The sequence below is a fragment of the Pipra filicauda genome, unplaced genomic scaffold (genome assembly GCF_003945595.2).
Source record: "Pipra filicauda isolate LSUMZ 115617 unplaced genomic scaffold, ASM394559v2 scaffold202_size1376763_pilon, whole genome shotgun sequence".
Taxonomy (NCBI): domain Eukaryota; kingdom Metazoa; phylum Chordata; class Aves; order Passeriformes; family Pipridae; genus Pipra; species Pipra filicauda.
In genome coordinates, this window is record NW_024104313.1 from 1,072,801 (window position 1) to 1,093,531 (window position 20,731).

Sequence of the window (20,731 nt, forward strand, 5' to 3'; positions counted from 1 at the left end):
AAGGCAAAACAGAATATTCATACCAAGCTCTTTTCTTGCAATACAGTTCTACAGGACTAAGATGTTGTGGGTTTTGGTCCTTGCTGGGATTTTGTTGTTTTGGCATTTCTTTAGGGTTTTTTTACTCACTTGTAATAAATATCACCTAAAGAGAAGTTTTTCCCAGTTGCAGGATTAATGACAGTTCCATTCACCACCTCCACCTCCTGCTGCTTCACAGCACAAGCTGCACGTGTGTCCCAAGTAATGTAATAAGCACAGTTTTCTTCATCAAACCTACCAAACAGAAGATAGACCTGATGATTCCAGGAAAGACTAACAAGTTTTTATCATCTTGAGAAAGGGAAGAGACAACTGCTAACCCACGTGACAGTGTCCTGCCTAAGCATCATGCTGAGAGTAAGATAAAATAGTAAAGTAGCACTCAAAAAAAGCTATTTGAAGAATTGCAGAGCATTTTTCTGCAGTTCCAAGACTTTAAAAGATCTGGCTGCACTTGAACTTCCTACTTAAAGTTCCAGAATTTACACAGTGTATCAGATGATTTTATTGAAATCTTTTAGCTAACAAACATATCAGGCTGCTTTTTTGCAGTATGTGAAACCTGCCCTTTATTTAAACAGGATAAAATGTATAAGCTAATCAAATTTTGCTACCTAGTTCTTTGACTCTTACAGAGCATCTTGCTTAGTTTACCAGTTCTACAAGCAATATACAGTTAACAATATCAAGATGGAATAAAAATTCATCAAGCCTTTTTAGTATTTTTGATCCATGCAAACATACCTCACTTTAGACAGTTTCTAGTTAAATACACTGTATTGAGGCATGTTTTATTAGCTCAATCACTTAGCTACAGTAAGTGTTCTCTAATACACAGATTTTGAGCAGAGTTAAGAGTCATAGTACTATGACTAACATTGAAAACAAAAGCACCCCAGACATTGTCAGATCTAATTTGGAAGTAGAATGTTTAAATTTTTGCCCAGAAAGTTCAAGATAAATACAAAATACATTTGTTTATGGAAGTGAATAGTTGAAGAAAGTCCAGAAGATTCAAGCCTTGCATGTACAGGCTAAGGATTATTTTAGGGACTGCCCAACAGACCGGACATTCACTGTCCCAAGACTTAAGAGTTTACTAGAGAGGTACAAAGGAAGCAGCCACGAAGATCACTGGTATGTTAATTTATTACTCACCTCTGCAGCATAGGCATGCCGACTGTTTTTGCACATTTCAGTTCTATAATTGTTGTTACTTTCTTGTTTTTCCTACATTCTTGCCCACTGGTATAACTTATATACACTGTATCACCTAGAAGAAAAAAAAAAAAATGGTGACACTCAAGGTCTTTTACGCAGAAATTTCCTTTGCTCATTCTCTACACTTCCTTGCTTTAACTTCTAGGATTTTTTTCCCCTGTACAGACAATATGTATCAATTACAGCACTTCAGTAACTTGAGGCATTCACACTTCTGGCCATTTAAAAATCCTTGGATATCTTTGCATTTACCTGCGTTCAGGTCACCAGTATGGCCATGACAAATGTTTACATTTAAGATGTCATTTTTTTAAATGTAAGAGAAAATGAAGAAGATATCCATTTATAAATAAGCTCAAGCAATAAACACATATAACACATGGCATTGCTTGTGTAACTGGATGGAAAATTTCCCTCAATTTTACAAACTCAGCACCAATTTAAAAATATTCCTTAAACTGAAAACTTGAGTAAGATTAAGTTGGGTTTTTTTAAGTCCTTTTCTTAAGAGTGAAGCCAATTAGTCATCTTTCACATGTTGCTTTAATTGAAGAAGTTAGTTGATGCAGAATAAGCCTTTTCAAACAGAATGAACAAAAACAATTCTCCCTCCCACAATTACAGAATCACAGATTGGTTGAGGTTGGAAGGGATCCTTGAAAGTCATCTGGTCCAAACCCCCTGCTCATGTAGTGGCCACCTGGAGCCAGCTATCCAGGACCATGTCCAGACAACCTTGGAATATCTCCAAGGTAGGAAACTCTACCACCTCTTTGGGCAACACGTGCCAGTGCTTGGGCACCCTCCCTGTAAAAAAGTGTTTCTTAATGTTCAGATGGACAACTAATTTCTTACAGCTTTAATGACAACACTCTTTACTGCTTCAGTGTTTTCTCATGACTTAAACACCACATTTGAGTAGTAACATTTACTGGTTTTGTTTTTAAACAAAAGATTCACTGGTGAAGATATTTCAAAATAAAGGCTTCATCATAATTTAAGAAGCACTATAGCTAGGCTGTAAGATTTAACCTTCTATCTCTAGCTCTCTACAAGAAAAAAAGTAACTACCTGTCACATTCAGCTTCTGTGTATGAACAAGTCCAAGGACTTGAACATCTCCATTGTTGCTTTTCCTGCAAATACTGGCTCTTTCAGGGCAGCCTGTGGGTCCCATATGTACCCTCTGACAGAGATTCACATAGTACCTATAGAGAACACAGTAGACAAAAGTTTAAAATTCATTTAGGCCTAACTGAAGAAGTGATACACAAACTTTAGAATCCTCATGGGAAGCTAGATAAATTGCAAGAAACTAAATCTCTAATTACTACATGCTTTATTCTGTAAGCTAAGGCTTGGCAGATTACTTCTAACTATCATTTTCAAGTAAAAGACTGTGCAAAAAAAAAATTCATCATTTACCAGATTAGTTCATTAGTTAATTTTGATCTGGGTCCAAACTAGAAATTGGAACAGAGTCAAGAAAGGTCCAAAAGTTTTTTCAGTTATAAAGGTTACAGTACCATCCTAAATTCAGTCTCTTCCAAGCTACACCAGCTCAGATACATCAGAACAGAGGAATTACTACCAAGGTGGTAAATGAAGCAGTTTTGCTACCTCATGATATATCATAAGTTTAGAATTAGATGCTGTCATCCTTGCCAGTTCATTTCTATTTGCTAACTAGAGGGGGGATGCTAGAGAGGTTGATGAATTCCTGCCATTCATATTTTCTTCTAAGCTGATGCATAGAGGCTTAGAAGTTAAAGTTTATAGGCAAGAATTACATACCTGAGTTAAAAGAAAGCAATTAATTTTTTTATTTAACATTATTAAGAATAAAAAAAATTGCATTTAAATGACAAAATTACATTGTTAAGATAGCAGTTTAAATAGAAAGCTTTTAAAAAGCTTTTAGTTCAGACTTATTCATCCTTTTAAAAAGGCTACCAAAATAGGGAAGGAGTGAGAATGAAGAACGTAATTTTAAATCCCTTTGGATAAAATGGGTTCCTTTCTTGGTTTTTTATCTACATGCAGTGTTAAGCACTGACAATTTTAAGCAAACAGAAATATTATGCCACATTACAACTTCAACAGTACTGATCAGCAAGCTGCTCCCTGGGAGTTGCTCATTACTCACGAGTTTCCATTGTGGAAAAAGATCCATGACCCCGTCAGGGAAGAGAGCATTCTTAAGTCATAAGTTCTGTGCTTTTGGACAAACTTGCACTCCATTTTCTGGGGAGGACAAACAGCTTGAGTCTTCCATTCAAATGTCACAGCACAACCAAGAGTCTCACTGAGAAGGTACGGTCTCCCAATACCAGCATTTTCATCACATGTGAAGATAATGGTAGATTCCTTTCTTGCATTTGCTATAAGGGGGAAGGATGGAAAAAAAGGAAAAACATACTTTGCAAGAGGCTTCCAGGCACATATGAATTCTAGTGTAGCTAAATCCCTGCGTTAGCTCAGATCCTTGCACATGAAGTGCAGGAAGTACTTACCGCTACCACAAAATCCCCACTTTTCATCTCCCTGGTAGTTTTCAGTTGTAGCACACCATGGCTTATTCTTTTCTTCTGTAATACATTCCTCATAGGTCTTTCCTTTGTACTTGAAGGGGAAGACACAAAGCTCTCCCTTCTCAGTCACTGAGAAGGAAAGGTATAAACTCTTAACAACATGCAGCGGAACAGCAGGGATATCCATATTCATGACCATACCCGAAGCCTGTACTTCAGTACTAAAGAAGAGTCAGAGGCAGATAACAGAAATACTGAAATATTGAGTTTAAACCCAATTAGAAAACTAGATGTAGTGAACAAGTAGCTACAATCATCCCTACAGAAAAGCTGCACTGTCTCTTCTACGGAGACAGATGTTGATGCTGCAGATTAATACGGTGCATGTGATTTAAGGAAACTACAGGTTTCTATTAACGTATGTAAAATGTTGCTTCCTCTTATCACAACAAAGCCTCATATGTTAAAGAGAAAAAAATTTGGCACATTTTTAACATAAAAAATGGGTCTGCTCCAATCTCACCTGGAGGGCACAGATCACCTCCTGTATACTGCAAGATCACTGTTTCATCCTGGTGGCTATAGTCCATTTTCATTTCCTTCATGTTTCCAAAAGATGACACACCTTTTTCAGATGTCAGGCACACTGCCCCATCTTTGCATTTTCCCTGGGGCAAGCCTGTTGCCTTACTGCACACACCAATATGGTAACTGCTGGATCCAGAAAATACCTGTGTAGACAACCAGAAGTATCACAAGTCTGCCTCAAAGCCTACAGTCGGTACTCAGAAAACCAGGAGCACTTTATATAAACAAGTCTCATGCAACACTTGCATAATTCAGGAAGAAAAGACGATGACCGATTTTGCAAGTCTGGCCTTCCTTAGTATGACAAAACTGCAGATAAAGCACACAGGACCACAGATAAAGTCTTGCTTTCACGTTCAAGATTCTGTCAAAGGTGAAGATTTCTCCCTCCTCTCTCCATCAGTATATTCATCAACTTCCTTCACAAAAACATTAAAGACAATATTATACCCTCTAATATTATTCCCCTCTGTCAGAGGCCAAGAAATATAAATACTGATCATAGCACATGCTTCGGTCTTTTCTCACAGCCCAGGATGCTTAAAAGAAACCTTTGCTGCAGTATTAAAATGTTGACAGCAATAGAAAAGTATAAACAAATAAATAAACAAATAAACAAATAAGAAAGAATCACACCACCAGAAGGCATTACCTCAAATGATCTTCCAGAAAGGCTGGTCAGGTTAAAAGTATAGTGTAGCTGTTCATCAGTAACAGAGCAGCCTGAAGTTTTCACTTTATCAGGGCACACAACTGGAGTTTCCCACTCAAACACAAAACTGCACTCAAGTTTCATTATCATCTTCGGCTTACCCTGTTACCAAAGAACACAGACACATTAGGTCTAATTTTGTACGTTCGTTGTTCTTTCTGCATTTCCCCCCCACCCAGTATTTAACCTCAGTTACTACCAAGGCCAGACTTCACTGACTGTAGGACAAACACCATGCCTTTACATTACAACCAGTAGCAAAAAACTCATGGGGGAAATACATTCTACCTCGCTCCAGAAAACAATCAAAGAAGGAACTGAAGTATCCGAGCTTTCTTCTTAATTATGGTTGAGATTTTTGACGTTCAGCTTAATTGCAAGGAGCAAAAGTGTGAGGATGTTAAGAAATTTCACTGAGTTAAGGTTTATAGAGTACGTTTTTTACTTCCTCATATTTTAAACTAAAATATTAGTATGGCCTGTGTAATATTCAGAGCTGTCTCAAGTTTCAGCTCATGCCCCATGTTAATGGAAAATGGTTCCACGATCTTCAGCAAGCTCTAGTTTGTCAAACATCATACCCAAGTATTCTCTACAGCTTGTTAAAAGCACTCAAAAAAATTCAAGAAGCATTGGACTCAAATCACCATGCAAACTCAATTTAGCATTTGGGTGTTGACACAAAATAAAACGTAAGTAACTAAACACAAATTTTTAAAGCTGTGTATGATTATGGAAAAGGTTACAACACAGGGGAAACATTTCACAGTAACAGCTCTACACTTACACCGGTTCTCATGATAGCCTGAGGTACAAGTACAAGGTTTTGGATCTAAAGGTGCAATACAGCATCAAGTTTAATGTCAGCAATAAGTTATTGCTACATTACGTCAGTGGAATGTCATCCTTGAAATCATCAGAATCTGTTACTCTCAAGCCTAAAGTTCATGCACTCAATGAAATTTTGGCTTGTTAAGAATACAAATACCAAGTATATTCCTTGATGAAATAAGTCCATCCACACATTCTAGAAACAAATCCTTGATTTAGTTTTAAACAAAGCTAACACTGATTATGACTCACTTCCCATTATACTCCAATATCAACATAAGTTTAATAGATGTCTTACCAGACTAGTTCCTTGGCTGCAGTGAAATACAATAACAGAAGTATAGTTCAATTTGTTGTTTGTCTGACAAGGAGTAGTGCTGTTGTAAGTGATGTGAACTTCATTTACTGCTTCATTTAACTTGGGAGGTTCAGTAACACGACCAATATCCTACACAAGTAAAAATATGTATTAATAGACTTATGGGACACATCTAGATTTCAGATCAGCCCAGAGATTCAGATCAATTCAGATTCATGTTTATATGGGAGCACAAGTACTGCACTTTTGAAAACTGCATTCTGTACTCAAAGAACAGCTACTTTATTTCAATCCTAACAAAACACAAGCTGAGAAGGTCAAAACACCCTTTGATTAAGCTTGACAAAAGCCAGGGAGGGTCTGCATCTTACAGGTAGATTCTTCTTTACATCATTGTGCCAAATTACCAACACATGACTTAAAACCAGCATTAACAATGGAGTACAGTCCCTAGATCAATGTGAAAGTTCATGAAAAACAATCTCAACTTTTAACGTCTGTCTTCTACAGCTCACAAACAAGCCTTCAAAAGGTAAGAGCCTTCATCTCTCAAGGTAATAACACAGACAAGTTAACCAACATTCCATCATAGCCTTGCTATTTATTCAGCTGTCAAAGTTTTACATGAAAGTACTAAATGCATTTTGAAGCATGGTAGGACATAGCCTGTTGCAGTATGAAGCAGGCTATCATGAGATCGAGTAAGCCACAGAATGGTAAACTAAGATGTTCTGCTTCCCAATGTCTATATTATGAAAAAAATTCTCTGGAGCAATTTTTCATATTTATCACTGAATTGAATCTTCTGACACCCAAAAAAGTCACTGAGGTTCAGGACAGGAAAATACTGCTTCACAGGGAAAAATGATGAAAGGGAATTTTGCAGAGGAGATTTTAATTTTGCATTTCATTTCTTTAACCCATTGTCAAGCCCCTAGTTCAAATCAGGTTTATAGGCAGGGATACCGTATTAAACTATTAAATGCACATTTCAGTGATTCAAGGCATAGTACTTACTATTGGCAATCCATTAACAGGAACCATGCACACAGCTGCTCCAGGGGGGCAATTAACATCTTTGATAGGATTGAGAGGCTCACAAACATTGACGTAAAAGTCAGGAGAAACATCTGTAATATCTTCATCCACAAATGCCTCATAATACCCAGTTCGATGGATCAGAGGGGACAGGTCAATAACAGAACTGCCATTCAATACTGAGCACTTCACCTACAAGAATGTACATGTCATTGATTTTATTCTTTTGTTACTTGCTTTGATTTATTGACAAGCATCCTATCCTTCTTGGGGCCAGAAGCATGGCTACATTTAAAAGCAGCCTTTGTTATAATTTTTGTTTGTCTATAGATACTAAGCACATACAAGCCGCACATGAAAAACCTTGATCATTTAAACATTCTTATGGAATGGAGTCCCTGTCAGAAGAACACCAAGTCATAAAGCTCTGGCACACATACTCCAGCATACATAGTCACTATCACTTCATAAGATCCCTTCCTCTCCTCATCTCCCACACATCATTGGACCACCTCAAATAAGCAAGCTTAGTCATAACAACATAAAATCATTTTATTTTAAGTTGATAGCTTGACTACTACATTTCCTCAGAACCAATTTCATACACTCTAAATATGCATAAACTTACTGACAGCCTCTGTGGAATTTGAAAAGTCTATTCTTGCTTAGATATTAGAAAAGAAATAACTAACAAAATTACCGTTTAATTTTAGGACCAATAATCATCAACGCTACCTACTTATCACCACACTGAAATAGCCTGGGTCACTGTGAAAAGTGATCGGAAGTGCACAATGATCACCAAATGGAATGAACAGGCTAGAAAGCACAATGGGTTTGGGCACTGTTGATTTGTGTTGCAGCATGGTACATACTACTGAAGAGGAAACCAGAATAGCCAAAAGAGGGGACATGTGACAGTTCTTGTTGGGGAAAGAAACCGGAAGATGTTTTCTCCTAAATGGAAGCAAGAGCTATAGTATTGAGACAATGATGAGGAGGAAAAATAACTTGATGCAGAGAACAATAGTCACAGTGGAGGTAATCAAGGCAGTGAAAAGGATGATTAGGCAGATTTACAAAAGTAATGTACAGGTGTTAAGAAAAGATCCGAATTCACCCAACAGCTCATTTAGCCCTCTACTCCTATTACTGGCTTTTACTCCATGCACCCAATAGTGATAACAATTCAACTAGCTACATTAACTAAAGAAAGACTAGCACAAAGTATTGTCTGGAACATCAGTTCAGCTAGAGTTGACCAAATCATGCTATTACAACACGTGTTACACAGCCAAAGCAGACCCTAAATTCACACTATCAAGATTTATCAGTTTTTGCACTGAGCAAACTGATCATACTGGTGCCTGGCCACTAGTTACTTGCCTAGAAACAAAGAATATCCCCATTAACAGAGATGCTATCTATCCTCAACTCAACCTCAGCTCTGTTGGCCTGCTGCATCAGATGATTTTAACCATCACTTCCCAAGACAACACTCTATGGCTTCCATTTGAACTGTACAGAAAAGCAGCTAAGCAGGTTGCACAGAGGGGTTTTTATGAAGTGTTAAAAGTTTTAACTTGATTCAACATGTGGAGCAGGACTTTGCCAAGTACTGTTCATCTGTGTTGAAAATGTCTGTATGAAAAGCATTTGAGAACTTCTGTATGAACTTTCATTCTGTACTACAGGAACAGACCTTTCCCTCAACGAATTTAAAATACGCTGATATAATATCCAACCCCCCTCAGAAATTTAGTCCCACAAGTGCTGTCTGTAAAAGTAATCCTTACCTCTTCCTCACAAGCCAAGGAAGTGTGCCAAGAGAAGTAACTAGTGCATGTCTGCTCATCAAAAGACAGAAAAACAGGACGACTGTCATCTCCAGCATCAGACTTGCATACAAAGCTAAAATAGCTTTTATGCTTCAGTGCAGGGTCTGCAGGGCAAGGATCTCCATCTTCATAGACAAGTTTTAACACTTGATCTTCATAAGTTAAAGTTTTACTCTGTTTTCCAGCATTAACTGGTTTTCGGCCACCTGTGATGCAGACAGCTAGAGTAAAAAAAAAAAAAGAAAAAATGAACAGAACAGATTAAGTCTGATGTAACTGCCCTGTAAAAACCACACCTTACAATATAAACTGTGGGAAACTTAAGATTTTATTCTCACTTGAGTTTTCCTATGAAAGATAGGCTTTGTCACACTATCTGGAGTTCCCATTAAACTGAGCTGAACTGCACTGAAACAAAGACCAAATATTGTCTTTAACACTTCATTAACCTGTATGTACTGCATCTATACAGATTAAATCAATCACAGAGCACAGTATTTGGTATATTATATATCATTTTAAGATGCCTCTTAAAAACCAAATCGATACAGTATTTCCTAACTACACAAAAATAATCTTTACTTCACAAGCAACATTCCTAGCATTTAAGATGCCTTAATACTACCTCATATTCAATTTGCCAAAAGACTTAGTAATTCAATCTGCAAGTTAGCAGCTTAGAAAACAAGTTAACTTTTACTGATGTTTCAGAAGCACCCAAAACAGGACAGAAAGCTAGAAAGAGGATTGGCAAAGGTTTGAAGTGCAGACACAAGGCCCAGTGCAGATGCATTCCAGCAATGCATCACTATAGAGAAATTTTTGTGCTCGGTTCACTCTAGCTGGAAGCCTGTTACATCTCCATTTTCACAATTGCCAAGAGGCACAGCAGAAATATCTACATTCCTGGCCTCATGTCCAAAAAAATACCCATCCACTAGGAACTAGAGGGATTGAGACTGGAAGTGAGCCCAAGTGAATGAAGTTTGGTAGAAATACATGGCTTCACTTCCTAGAACAGTTTTAGGTTCTTTTCCTAGGCAATTCAGCCACAAAGCTGTTCCCTTTACTCCTTCTGCATTTGCAGTAAAACCTGCTCCTCACATTTTACTGTAAACTTGAACATAAGTATTTCTTTTGGGTACCCTATAGTCAATCGTTACAGTACCAGAGGGGATAAGATACTTACCAGCTCCATTAGCACATGAACTTTTAGCTTCAGCACAAACATTCAACTCAATCTTTCTGTTGTGTGAATCACTGATGGTATAGCCAGACTCTCGCTTTAATGAGGTCAAATCAAAGAGATGGCCTGTAGAGAGATTGGGGAATAATTTAATCTCTTTTTCAGATTCAAAAGCAAGACATTTCTTTGTATTAAAAGCTTTCAGTAACTTAATTTAGTAGGACGGTCAACCAGACTCTATTTGCCTGCTAGCTTAGAAAGGCAAACGGTTACTTATTCATATTAACAGAGGTAAAACTAGTTTCAGAACTATAGACTATTTATGTTCCAAGGGACATTGCAGTCTCTTATAAGATATTTCTACCATCAATAAGCTTGTTAGTCACCATCCAGAGGATGTGTCCCGCTGCACTTTTCTAATGAAGTCCCTCAAGAACACAGTCTCTTCCACATATGAAATCCTGAGGCCTCCTCCTTACCTGTTGCAGGATTGGTTACCCGACAGTCATTTTGCACATTGCTTTTAAGAGGGCACGCAGCAGCAGTGAACCATAAGAAGGTATATTCACAATCTTCAATGGCAGTTATAAGTTCTGGCTTTGATTCCTAAACATGAAACAGTGGAGAGAGTGACAACTCTGCAGAGTGACAGTGTAAGGTTCTATGCAACAGGGCTATACCTGCATCTGAGCTCAGTTCAAACACCAGTCCTAGAACTTAACAGACCATCATAGTCCAGTGAATTAATCCAAGGACAGAGTATTTAACTCTCATTATTTCAAATATACAACAGTACTGAATCATTATCAGGAGAAATCAAATTAATGAGAGAAGAGCTAAAGGTAGCCTAGGGCAATAGAAAATAGAAGTGTACTTAACGGCAAGGCATAGAGTGTGCAAGAGCTATGAACTAAGAGCAAGAACTACACAGCAAATAGCATTATTTACTACTTCAAACACTTCCCTACCTGCACTACATTCATCTTCAAGACATAAGCAGACAATTTTATCTATTACAGATGGTAAAATCTGTGCTAGCAGATTGTACAAAAAGATCTCAAAAATTGCACAGCATCTAAAATTCAAGTACCTCTAAGTCAGTCTGCTTGCAAGACTGGCTCCCATTCAACTACAGATGATTAGGGAATGGATAAGAGGTGCCCACATTCTCCATACACACACAGTGATATAAAACTCCACCAGAAGGAGCCCACTTACAATTCTGCTTTCATCACACTTGAGGCGCAATATTGTTGTTTTCTTGCGAATTTTATCTGGACACTGCTCTCCATTAATATACTTCAGAATGGAAATGCCATTTTCCCTCCGGGGACCATCAGCCACCTCCCCAAGACTGGTACATTTTGTACCCTCCATGAGGGAGGCAGCAGCATCAGAAGGACAGGAACCTATACAGATAAACAAAAACCGCATTATCACTCCAAACATTACTAAGGCATACTTGCCTGGAATAAAACTTCACTACTTTACTTTCAGGTATATCTCCAAGCCACTGTCCAAACCATACTCAGTGGGGTGCATTTTCCCCAAAAATCACAAGTAGCAGCAATATCCTCACTTTACTTAAGGTCATGCAGAAAGTAGTGGCAGCTACTACTGGGGAAGTAGATTACTACACAGAGCGGAAGGCTACAGTCTGTTACCTGGTCTTCCACTGCACAAAACACAGATTCACTCAGAAGATGCCATAGAAAAATTCTGAAGTTAGCATCTTGTGCCAAGAAATTATTTTAATCTTTAAGAGCTACAGCAGACTTTGGATAAGGACAGCATTTATCATGAGAAGATAAGAGCTGCTAGTGAATCTCACCCTCTAAGCAAATGGAAATCAGATCCACAACCTATCCTTCCCTTTGGTGATGAAATCACACCACTGTCTCCACATACTTTGCTTTGTGATTTTTTCACTCAGAACAGCCACAAGCACTACTGTCCTACCAATTTTGCCTTCCCTAGCTACAACAGGAAGACTGTATTTTTATTTTGCTCTTACGTGCAGCACCATATGGTACTAAGGGTTTGCAGACATTAATATAGTATTTCTGTGTTGTAGCAGATATAGCAATCGCCTCCCAGTTCTCTCTATGTCGCATTAGGGATGAAAAGTCATAGAAGTTTCCATCATCATCCCTGTACAAAAAGATTAAGAGGTATGTAAAAAAATTAAGTATTTTAAAGTTACAATTCTTAAGTTACTGCAGTAACTCTAAGCAGAGTATCATGCTGAAAAAGAAATCTGCAGGCTCATTGTTCCCCAGAAACTTCAAATTCGGTACAGAGATATATCACTGCGCCATCTACCCCCACAGTAACTGCCCAGACGCACACAGCCCTCAGATAATGCAGGAGTAATTCAACTTTTAGTTGGAGCATGTCATCTTTCAATGCATGGCAAGTACAAACACAGTTACAATGCACTTTTACGTGGAGGTGGAAACCTATAATGACGCCAGATGTTAAAACTCTGGGCCAATTATTAGCCACATTTGACTCCACTTATCAAATCTTAATGAGCTAATACTTGGTGGTGACAGATATAAATGACATTTTTTCCTGGAGCTTTGTTTGGTCAAAGTTCCAAACAGATAGCAGTTGTATTCTTGTTTAAAATTAGCTACAGTTAAATAATAACCAGATACTTGCAATAACCTAGCATACTTAGCCTTCAACCATCAATAACTGCATACCCAAAAGTTCCCTTTTATTATTTTATTATTAAGAATCTCAAAGTATTCTTCTTCTGTGAAATTAGTTTTCACAAACACAAATTGCAAAAATTACTTAAAATACTTTGCACTGGCACTGAATGCCACATTAGCTGGTTACTAAGTCAAAACACGATAGCTAAAGCAGCAGCGTTGCACTGAATTGCAGTAAGGCTGTATTTTTTTCTTTCATCATACAGCTTCATTTTAACTTAGTGGGAACAACTTACTTGTAGGAGCACTCAGTAGATTTAACAGGTGGGCAAGCATACTGAGTATGCCATTCAAACATGTAGGTGCAATCTGGAGTTTCCTTCAAAAATACAGGCTGAAAGAATGCAACATGAAAGTAATTTGCTTTCTCATTTAAACACACTAAAGTTACCAAAATGCATTAGGTCTTGCTTCAAGAAGACCCAGGAACATATATATAATCTTAGAGCCACACTATGCCTCTGACCAGCTGAAAGCATGGCTTCTCCCAAACCTGAGTTTATCCTCATGCACACTTCTGATAAAAGGGCAGCCATTAGAACCTTCTGCCTCCTCCCTGAACTAAGGAGAAGAGCAAAAGTAACTCTACACACCATTAAGAAAAGGAAGGAAAGTGCAAGTACAAAGAGAGATACTAAAAGCAAGTAACCAGGTTATTTTAGTCTGGTTATGTAAAAACTGCTTTCCTGCACATTCAGTCTTCTACCTTTTATTTTTTTCACAAAGAAACAGCTGTAATGTATGGGAAAGCACCCCTTCCTAACTTCTCCAAGAGCTCTGACAATGGCAGGCATCCCCTAAAGGAATGACATGCCCCAACCTTCCTGAGGCACAACAAAAGGTACTGTTCGTAAATTGAAAATTCAAAACATTCTTCATTTTTTATCACTTCATAGGACCTTTCAATCTCCTGTCTAATCTGGATATTATTAGGCAGTTCTTGAAGGAGGCTATTTCATATTCTTCATCATACACTTTCATACTTTAAGAGGGCAACTCTGGAAGGCAGTATGCACACGAAACATATGTTTTGAAACTAACCTCAGATGTAGTCTTGTCACAATAGAATAATATGGCAGTTGACCGTTCATATATTTTATGACATTTTTCTCCACTGGTGTAATTAATCATGATTAAACCATTTCTGAAAGTCAGTTTTTCTGTACGTAAGCCTAGAAGCAAGGAGTTCAGAAAAGTCAACAGCTACTCCAGTAAATACATGACTGTAGTAATGCCTCTGGCAGCAGGGTTACATAAACAGCAATAAGATGCACAATAAGGTATTGATAGACAGATGTCAACCTTCCCCTAAAATTTGTGATCTAGTAATTGAATGAGTTATATTCAGTAAGGCTGAGCTCATTCATAATTGAGTGTCAGGATAACTACATATATGCCATTTTACTTGCACAGTAAGAAAAAGTGGTGAGGTGCTTTGTCTCATAAGAGGTACAAGATAAGCAAGAACCACTCTTCTATCACATAGTAGCTTCAGTTACATCCTGGTTAATCTTCGCATTCTCTAAGTTTCTTCTGTAAGTGCTGTACCTGCTACTTTTCTGAAAGTTCTCTCCCTCTTCTTTACTTGACACGATGCAACAGTATCAACCTCTGGTTTGCAAGGTTCTGTTATTTCTCCACAAACTCTGAAGTAGTAGTCATACTCATCTGTACTCACTTTTATGTCCTTATTGGAAAGTGGCTTCAGGTTATAAACATGGCCATACCTTGGATCTTTCACCTGGCAATCCTCTCCTTTAAAGAAAAATTAAGAATTTAAAATACAATTTAAGATCTATTAGCTTTGCCAAATACACTTAGGACAATTAAGGCTTACTGGAACAAATAAGGCCACAAAAGTTACTAGCTGGCATTTTAGGGCAGAGACACTGAAGAGCCATCTTAGTTCAGCTAAGCAACTCGTCTCGGGAAATCACCAATATCTAGAACTATGTGACTACACTATAAATGGCTAATTTCTTTTATAACTGCCACTAAAGCAAGATGCAAAAGTCATACTGTAGTTCAAAAACAACTTTAAAGTTGCCTCACAGGTTCTTCCTTCAGCTATGCTGAAGGTTAAGTACAGAACCAGAGTCACTAAGTCCAGCACTTGCTTTATTATCTGGAAAGAACACCAAGGTCACAAGGTCGAAGCAAAAGGTGTTCTTGATGTCAGTCTTGTATCTTCTTTTAACAGCTATGAAGTTCACCAAGTCAGGGAATAACTGATCATAAGAAATGTTTACTACAGCTTACAAATCTACAAAGAAGGTTTAGGAAAATTCTAGTTTTTGTGAGTCTGATCAGCTGATATACCTCAGTAACTTTTTTGCTGATTAAGTCCTCAGTTTTAAAATGACTGTTTGCTCTAAAGTTTAAAAAAAAAAAATCATCAGATTGAATCACATGAACAGTCTTCTCAATCACAGAAGTTGGCAGCAAGTTAAAGACACCAGTTTCCCTCCCTTCAAAAGCACAACTCAGTCACCAGTGTCCTGCATAGTATTACGTGCTACAGAGTAGTAGCTTGTAAGCATGGCTCATGCCACATGAGATCACTGGCAGTTTCAATAATTGTCTAGGACTGTTGCAACAGATCCTTTACAGGAAGTCTAGATGCTTTATAAGGCATTAACTACAAGCTGCAAAAAAAAGCCTGCAAGGTCAGAGATTATACTTGCACACTCAACTTCCCATCTAAGAGCCAATCAAGTACCAGAACTTGAACTTGTGACTCCTTGTTGCACATCCTGGAGTCAACTGCAAATTCTGAAGACTGTCCCCCTTGGCCCTCCCCCCACTGACTAACAAGTGTCAAGTTTAAAATCTAGCTACCAGTCTTCAGTGAGGGACAGGGAATGAGTTGCCAGGCACACAATCAACTGTGTTCTCATGAAATGTGATGCTTTAATATTTACTAGGAAGTCTCCCTGTGATTTAACAATATAGTACTATGATGTCTCAGAAACAGCATTATTACTTTATTTCTTTCCCTAGATAGGATAACAGGCAAATATACTTGGCCTAACTTATAGTTTTAATGATAGATAGGATACTTAGTTGGCTTAAAGCTCATCCCTCCACATGCCAGCACCTTTCACAGAAAGAATCGCAGGGCAAGAAACTGACACAGTTTCAGTATTTACTACTTGTACAGATTTGTTTGATATTTTAAAGCTCAAATAACTACACTTACCTTCTGCTTTGTGAACAGGACATGCTGCCAAGGTTCTCCAAACAAATACAAACTCACAGTCATTCTCCTGTTCCAACACCGGCGATCCCTACAGAAAAGAGCCATATAAAAGGGGCTTATTAATAGCTGCATTGCAAATTTCAAAACATACACGCAGGGTTTTTTTAATTGTAGTTGCACAGCCTTAAAATCTCTGCTACCTAATTTCAGCGCTCATTCTCAGCAAAGAGCTGCTTTTGCTAGCTCACAGGATTCCACAACACTGTTGTGTTCTACAGGTTCAGTAAAGCACTTAAAAAAAGACAAAGGAAAAGCCTGTACACAAGATATTACTTTTTAGAACCAGTCTCTCCATTCTAAGAGGAATAAACACTGTCCATTTTAATATAGTACCCCCAAGCACTAAAAGCCTCATTAATAGCAACTGGCACAGAAAATTACCATTGTTTGATCGCACTGGAAGATTATACGTGTAGAATAACGCTGCTTATCTTTGCATATGTCACCATTCAAGTAGATAATGCTCAATGACCCATCAGTAGCAGCCTGGGGGGTTATCTGAATGACTCCAAGGTTCTTGCTTTTATCAGCATATTTCACACAAGATCCTATGGCACCACCTAGAGGAAAAAGCCTGTTTTTTAGTTCAAAGCTTCAACAAGTAGAGTTAAATTTATTGTAAAATAACATAATAGGGTAGCTTTAAGAGAGCTTTGAGCATTAAAGCAGACTGTCTCAAACTCCTGTAGCAGAACACAACAGAAATTAATTCATAAATACAGTTGGAGACATTGTGTGCCTAAAGCCTCTGAGGCTGTCCTGCATTCACTAAATCTTTCAAACTGCACTCATTTATCTGTTCCCACAGGCTGACAAAAGACTAGAGCGATGTTAAATATATTACACTGGCTAGAAGTTCAGTAAGACATGGCATAAGCCTCTCATTCTGGCCTCATTCAATTAGCAGGCTTCAACAACATTTGACTTTTCTATCTTCTTGAAAAAATAATAATAAAATCAAAAGACACTGGCAAATACTGCCCTCGATGCAATTTTCCCAAATATATTCACACACATCTCAATGCAAAAGTCCTGATAAGCATTAAGACTGCTCTCAATTTGCAAAAGTCTGTTTATTAGTACTCTTGACATATGTCACCCAGGTCTATGTGAGTTCAGTGATTAAAACAGGCAGGATTCAATTAACCCTACTAAAATAACCAGGGATGTCATTCTGCATATAAGCTCTTACATCAGAAGTCATAAGTTAAGAAACACTTGCCATTGGCTTACCAGAACATCCAGTCACATAGGGCAAAGGCTTGCAGACATTCAAGAAAAATGTTCGCTTCTTCGCTTCCTTTGAAGTGTCAATAGCAACCCAAGGTTCACCATCTTTGCTCAAGTCACTTAAATCATACTCATTGCCTGCAGCATCTGAAAGAAATGTGGTATATACCCTAAGCTCAGAGATCTCATTAATACTTGCAGCACTATTGTGTTTGAAAGGATACAGGTTTCACTGATGAATACACAATTCAAAGTAATTTTGAGAATCATATTAGATATCCATTGAGAGAACGTACTGTTGCCCTCCCCAGATGTGTGGGGCCACAGGCGGTGCCCCCCCCACCCCCTCAGATGCAGAAAAGGTCTATGGCAGATTTTGGAACGTTTAGGATGTCCTCCCAAGTTCCTTAAAATGATCATCTCACTCTATGAGGATCAGCACGGCCAAGTCAGATACGGCAATGCACTTTCTGAGCCCTTTCTAATATCCAGTGGTGTGAAACAAGGCTGCGTTCTTGCACCAACGCCATTCACAATCTTTTTCAGCATGATGTTCCAAAGGGCCACAGCAGACCTTGATGATCAGGATGGTATCTACATTCGATATCATACTGATGGAAGCCTATTCAACCTAAGGCGACTGAAGGCCCACACTAAGACCTTAAACCATCTTGTCTGGGAGCTGCTTTATGCTGACGATGCCGCCCTTGTCGCCCACACAGAAGCAGCTCTGCAGCGTTTAACATCCTGCTTTGCAGACGCTGCTGAGTTCTTTGGGCTGGAAGTCAGCTTAAAGAAGACAGAAGTTCTCTATCAACCTGCACCTCAGGAAGTCTTCCATCATCCCCATATCACCATTGGCAAATCAGAGCTCAAATCAGTCCAGCAGTTTAATTACCTAGGTAGCCTCATCTCCTCAGATACTAAGATTGAGGGAGAGATAGACAACAGGTTAGCAAAGGCATATAGTGCCTTCGGAAAGCTTCATAAAAGAGTTTGATGAAATAAACACTTGAAGAAAAGTACAAAGATCAGTGTTTACAGAGCCATAGTATTGTCTACTCTCTTATATGGATCTGAATCATGGGTCATCTACCGCCACCACCTGTGACTCCTAGAACGCTTCCATCAACGCTGTCTCCGTACAATCCTAAACATCCACTGGTCAGATTATGTGACTAATACATCTGTTCTAGAACAAACAGTAGTCACAAGTATTGAGGCCATGTTGCTGAGAACACAGCTGTGCTGGGCAGGACACGTCTCAAGGGTGAAGGATCACCGCCTCCCTAAGATGGTGCTTTATGGTGAACTTGCCACTGGCTGCCACGAGAGGAGCTTCGAAGAGAAGATACAAGGACTCCCTTGAAACAACATCTCAGCCTTGGCCACATTGATCAACATAACTGGTCTACTCTGGCCTCCAATCGGGAGACATACTATCTTTAACGCTGTTGATGCTTTTGAGAAAGCACGCAGGATCACTCTTGAGGAGAAAAGACAACGCAGAAGGAATCGTGTCTTGCAGAATATACCACCTAAGGAGTCTTTCTGCTGTGCCTTTTGCAATCAGACATGTCTATCCTGTGTTGGCCTTTTTAGCCACCAGCACGCCTGTAAACAAACGTGGGTAGAGCCCTCCCCAAATCTTCGTTCGTGAAGCCCAGCCATGATGATGATGATGACTGTTGCCATTAAAACATCACTATGCCAAACGCAGAACACAGTTCCTTTGACAGTTACTTCCCAAGTGTAATTACTCCACAACTAACAGGTGCATTTTTACAGAGGTCAAGAAAAATGAACTCATTTGCTTCAGAGCTGGGCTGAAGCACTACCCAGTCACGATAAGGACTAAATATTTTCAAAGACATTATCTAAAATAGCTTCTTGCCTGTCTTTGTCATTTAAGTCTGCTTCAAACAACTTACCTCCTCTCCCACCCTACAACTTCTACAAAGACTTTAAGTCTTACAAGTGTCTTCACAACAAGTGTCTTCTTAAAGCCCTCCTCTGAGCAAAAGTTTGCTGTTCAGTTCATCCTTCCAACATTTGTTGGATAGAACCCTCTCAAATTCCAGATACTTACCTGTAACCTGACAGTCTACAGGAGCAGGAGCACAGGCCAGAGCTGTGTGAAACTCAAAAAAAGTATCATGGATGTCCAGCACACTGTTTACCTCCTCACGCACAAACTTAAGCTCTCCAGGATACGAATCATTACAAATGAAAGTCACCACGAACGTGTCTGATTTTCCTGTAAAACAAACATTTTTCTGCTGATGGTTCAGTTTGGAATATTTGAATTTAAGTTCAAGCTAACAATTGACTTCAGAATTTTCTAACCGTTTCTTTTTACTCACTGTTTCAAGGAAAACAGTACCTTATATTTTATGGGGTTTTAGCTGTAAATATGCAAGCCTTCTTTAGAAAGCTATGATAAAGTGCCTAGCAATCACAACTGCCTCTCCAAATAGAACACCAAAATGCCTTGACACATTTCAAGAACATAATTCCTTTCACTGAACTGTGTTCCCTGGGTCTTCAACATATTTGAAGAAACAGAAAACCTATAAAATATCATCAGCAGTACCAGCAACCTCTAAATTACATCACAAATAGCAAAGGTTTGTGTTTGGAGGTTTTGTTTGTAAGAAGTTCAGTGTAATGACTGCAGAACAAATAATACTGATGCTATCTAAGCAGGATATGTTAAGTTCTGTTTAGTCCTCAAGAAATGATGACAGAGTTATGTCAGGGAGTAGTATTTGTCATCAAAATTTGTCAACACCATTTGTGTTATAATGGTAGATGCAGAAGCATTTGAGGTTCCTGAATCCAAAACCTTCTGTTGTTAAGGTGTCCTGTTCCTTTCTATGAAGCCCAGTTTCAGTACAATTGGAGAGCGGGTAAAATCTAAAAGCTAGATACACATTTTTCATTAGTCTTATCTGCAAACGAGACTTAAAATTCATGAAGTAGGCGTACATGAAGTACTAGAGCACTTATTTAAGAAATTCCATGCAAGAGAGTACACACTTACTAGAAAATGACCTTTCAGATATGAATCAACTTTACAGAACATTATTAATGAAACTGAAGCTTAAATCTATTACTTCGCTCAGAAAAAGAGCCAGAGTTCATTTTGCTTGTTTTCCCAATTTTACTATCCATTTCTCCTTACAAGGACCAGTATTTTTCATCTGCTCAGTAAGA

The 20,731-nt window shown here is 38.5% G+C and overlaps 1 protein-coding gene across 1 annotated transcript in view; it reads right to left on the reverse strand.

Moving 5' to 3' along the window:
• Positions 1-20,731, reverse strand: part of IGF2R (insulin like growth factor 2 receptor) — a 57,649-nt gene that overhangs the window by 6,033 nt on the left and 30,885 nt on the right. The window contains exons 23-43 of the mRNA XM_039380800.1: positions 19,605-19,772; positions 17,519-17,662; positions 16,667-16,845; positions 16,226-16,313; positions 14,575-14,781; positions 14,068-14,198; positions 13,263-13,360; positions 12,321-12,457; positions 11,525-11,715; positions 10,786-10,912; positions 10,310-10,432; positions 9,079-9,341; positions 7,262-7,474; positions 6,224-6,373; positions 5,035-5,196; positions 4,318-4,525; positions 3,777-3,923; positions 3,410-3,644; positions 2,335-2,471; positions 1,201-1,315; positions 130-276 (exon numbers count right to left, since the gene is read on the reverse strand). Of these exons, the coding sequence (XP_039236734.1) occupies positions 130-276; positions 1,201-1,315; positions 2,335-2,471; positions 3,410-3,644; positions 3,777-3,923; positions 4,318-4,525; positions 5,035-5,196; positions 6,224-6,373; positions 7,262-7,474; positions 9,079-9,341; positions 10,310-10,432; positions 10,786-10,912; positions 11,525-11,715; positions 12,321-12,457; positions 13,263-13,360; positions 14,068-14,198; positions 14,575-14,781; positions 16,226-16,313; positions 16,667-16,845; positions 17,519-17,662; positions 19,605-19,772 (3,370 nt within the window). The remainder of the gene's footprint in view (positions 1-129; positions 277-1,200; positions 1,316-2,334; positions 2,472-3,409; positions 3,645-3,776; positions 3,924-4,317; positions 4,526-5,034; positions 5,197-6,223; positions 6,374-7,261; positions 7,475-9,078; positions 9,342-10,309; positions 10,433-10,785; positions 10,913-11,524; positions 11,716-12,320; positions 12,458-13,262; positions 13,361-14,067; positions 14,199-14,574; positions 14,782-16,225; positions 16,314-16,666; positions 16,846-17,518; positions 17,663-19,604; positions 19,773-20,731) is intronic.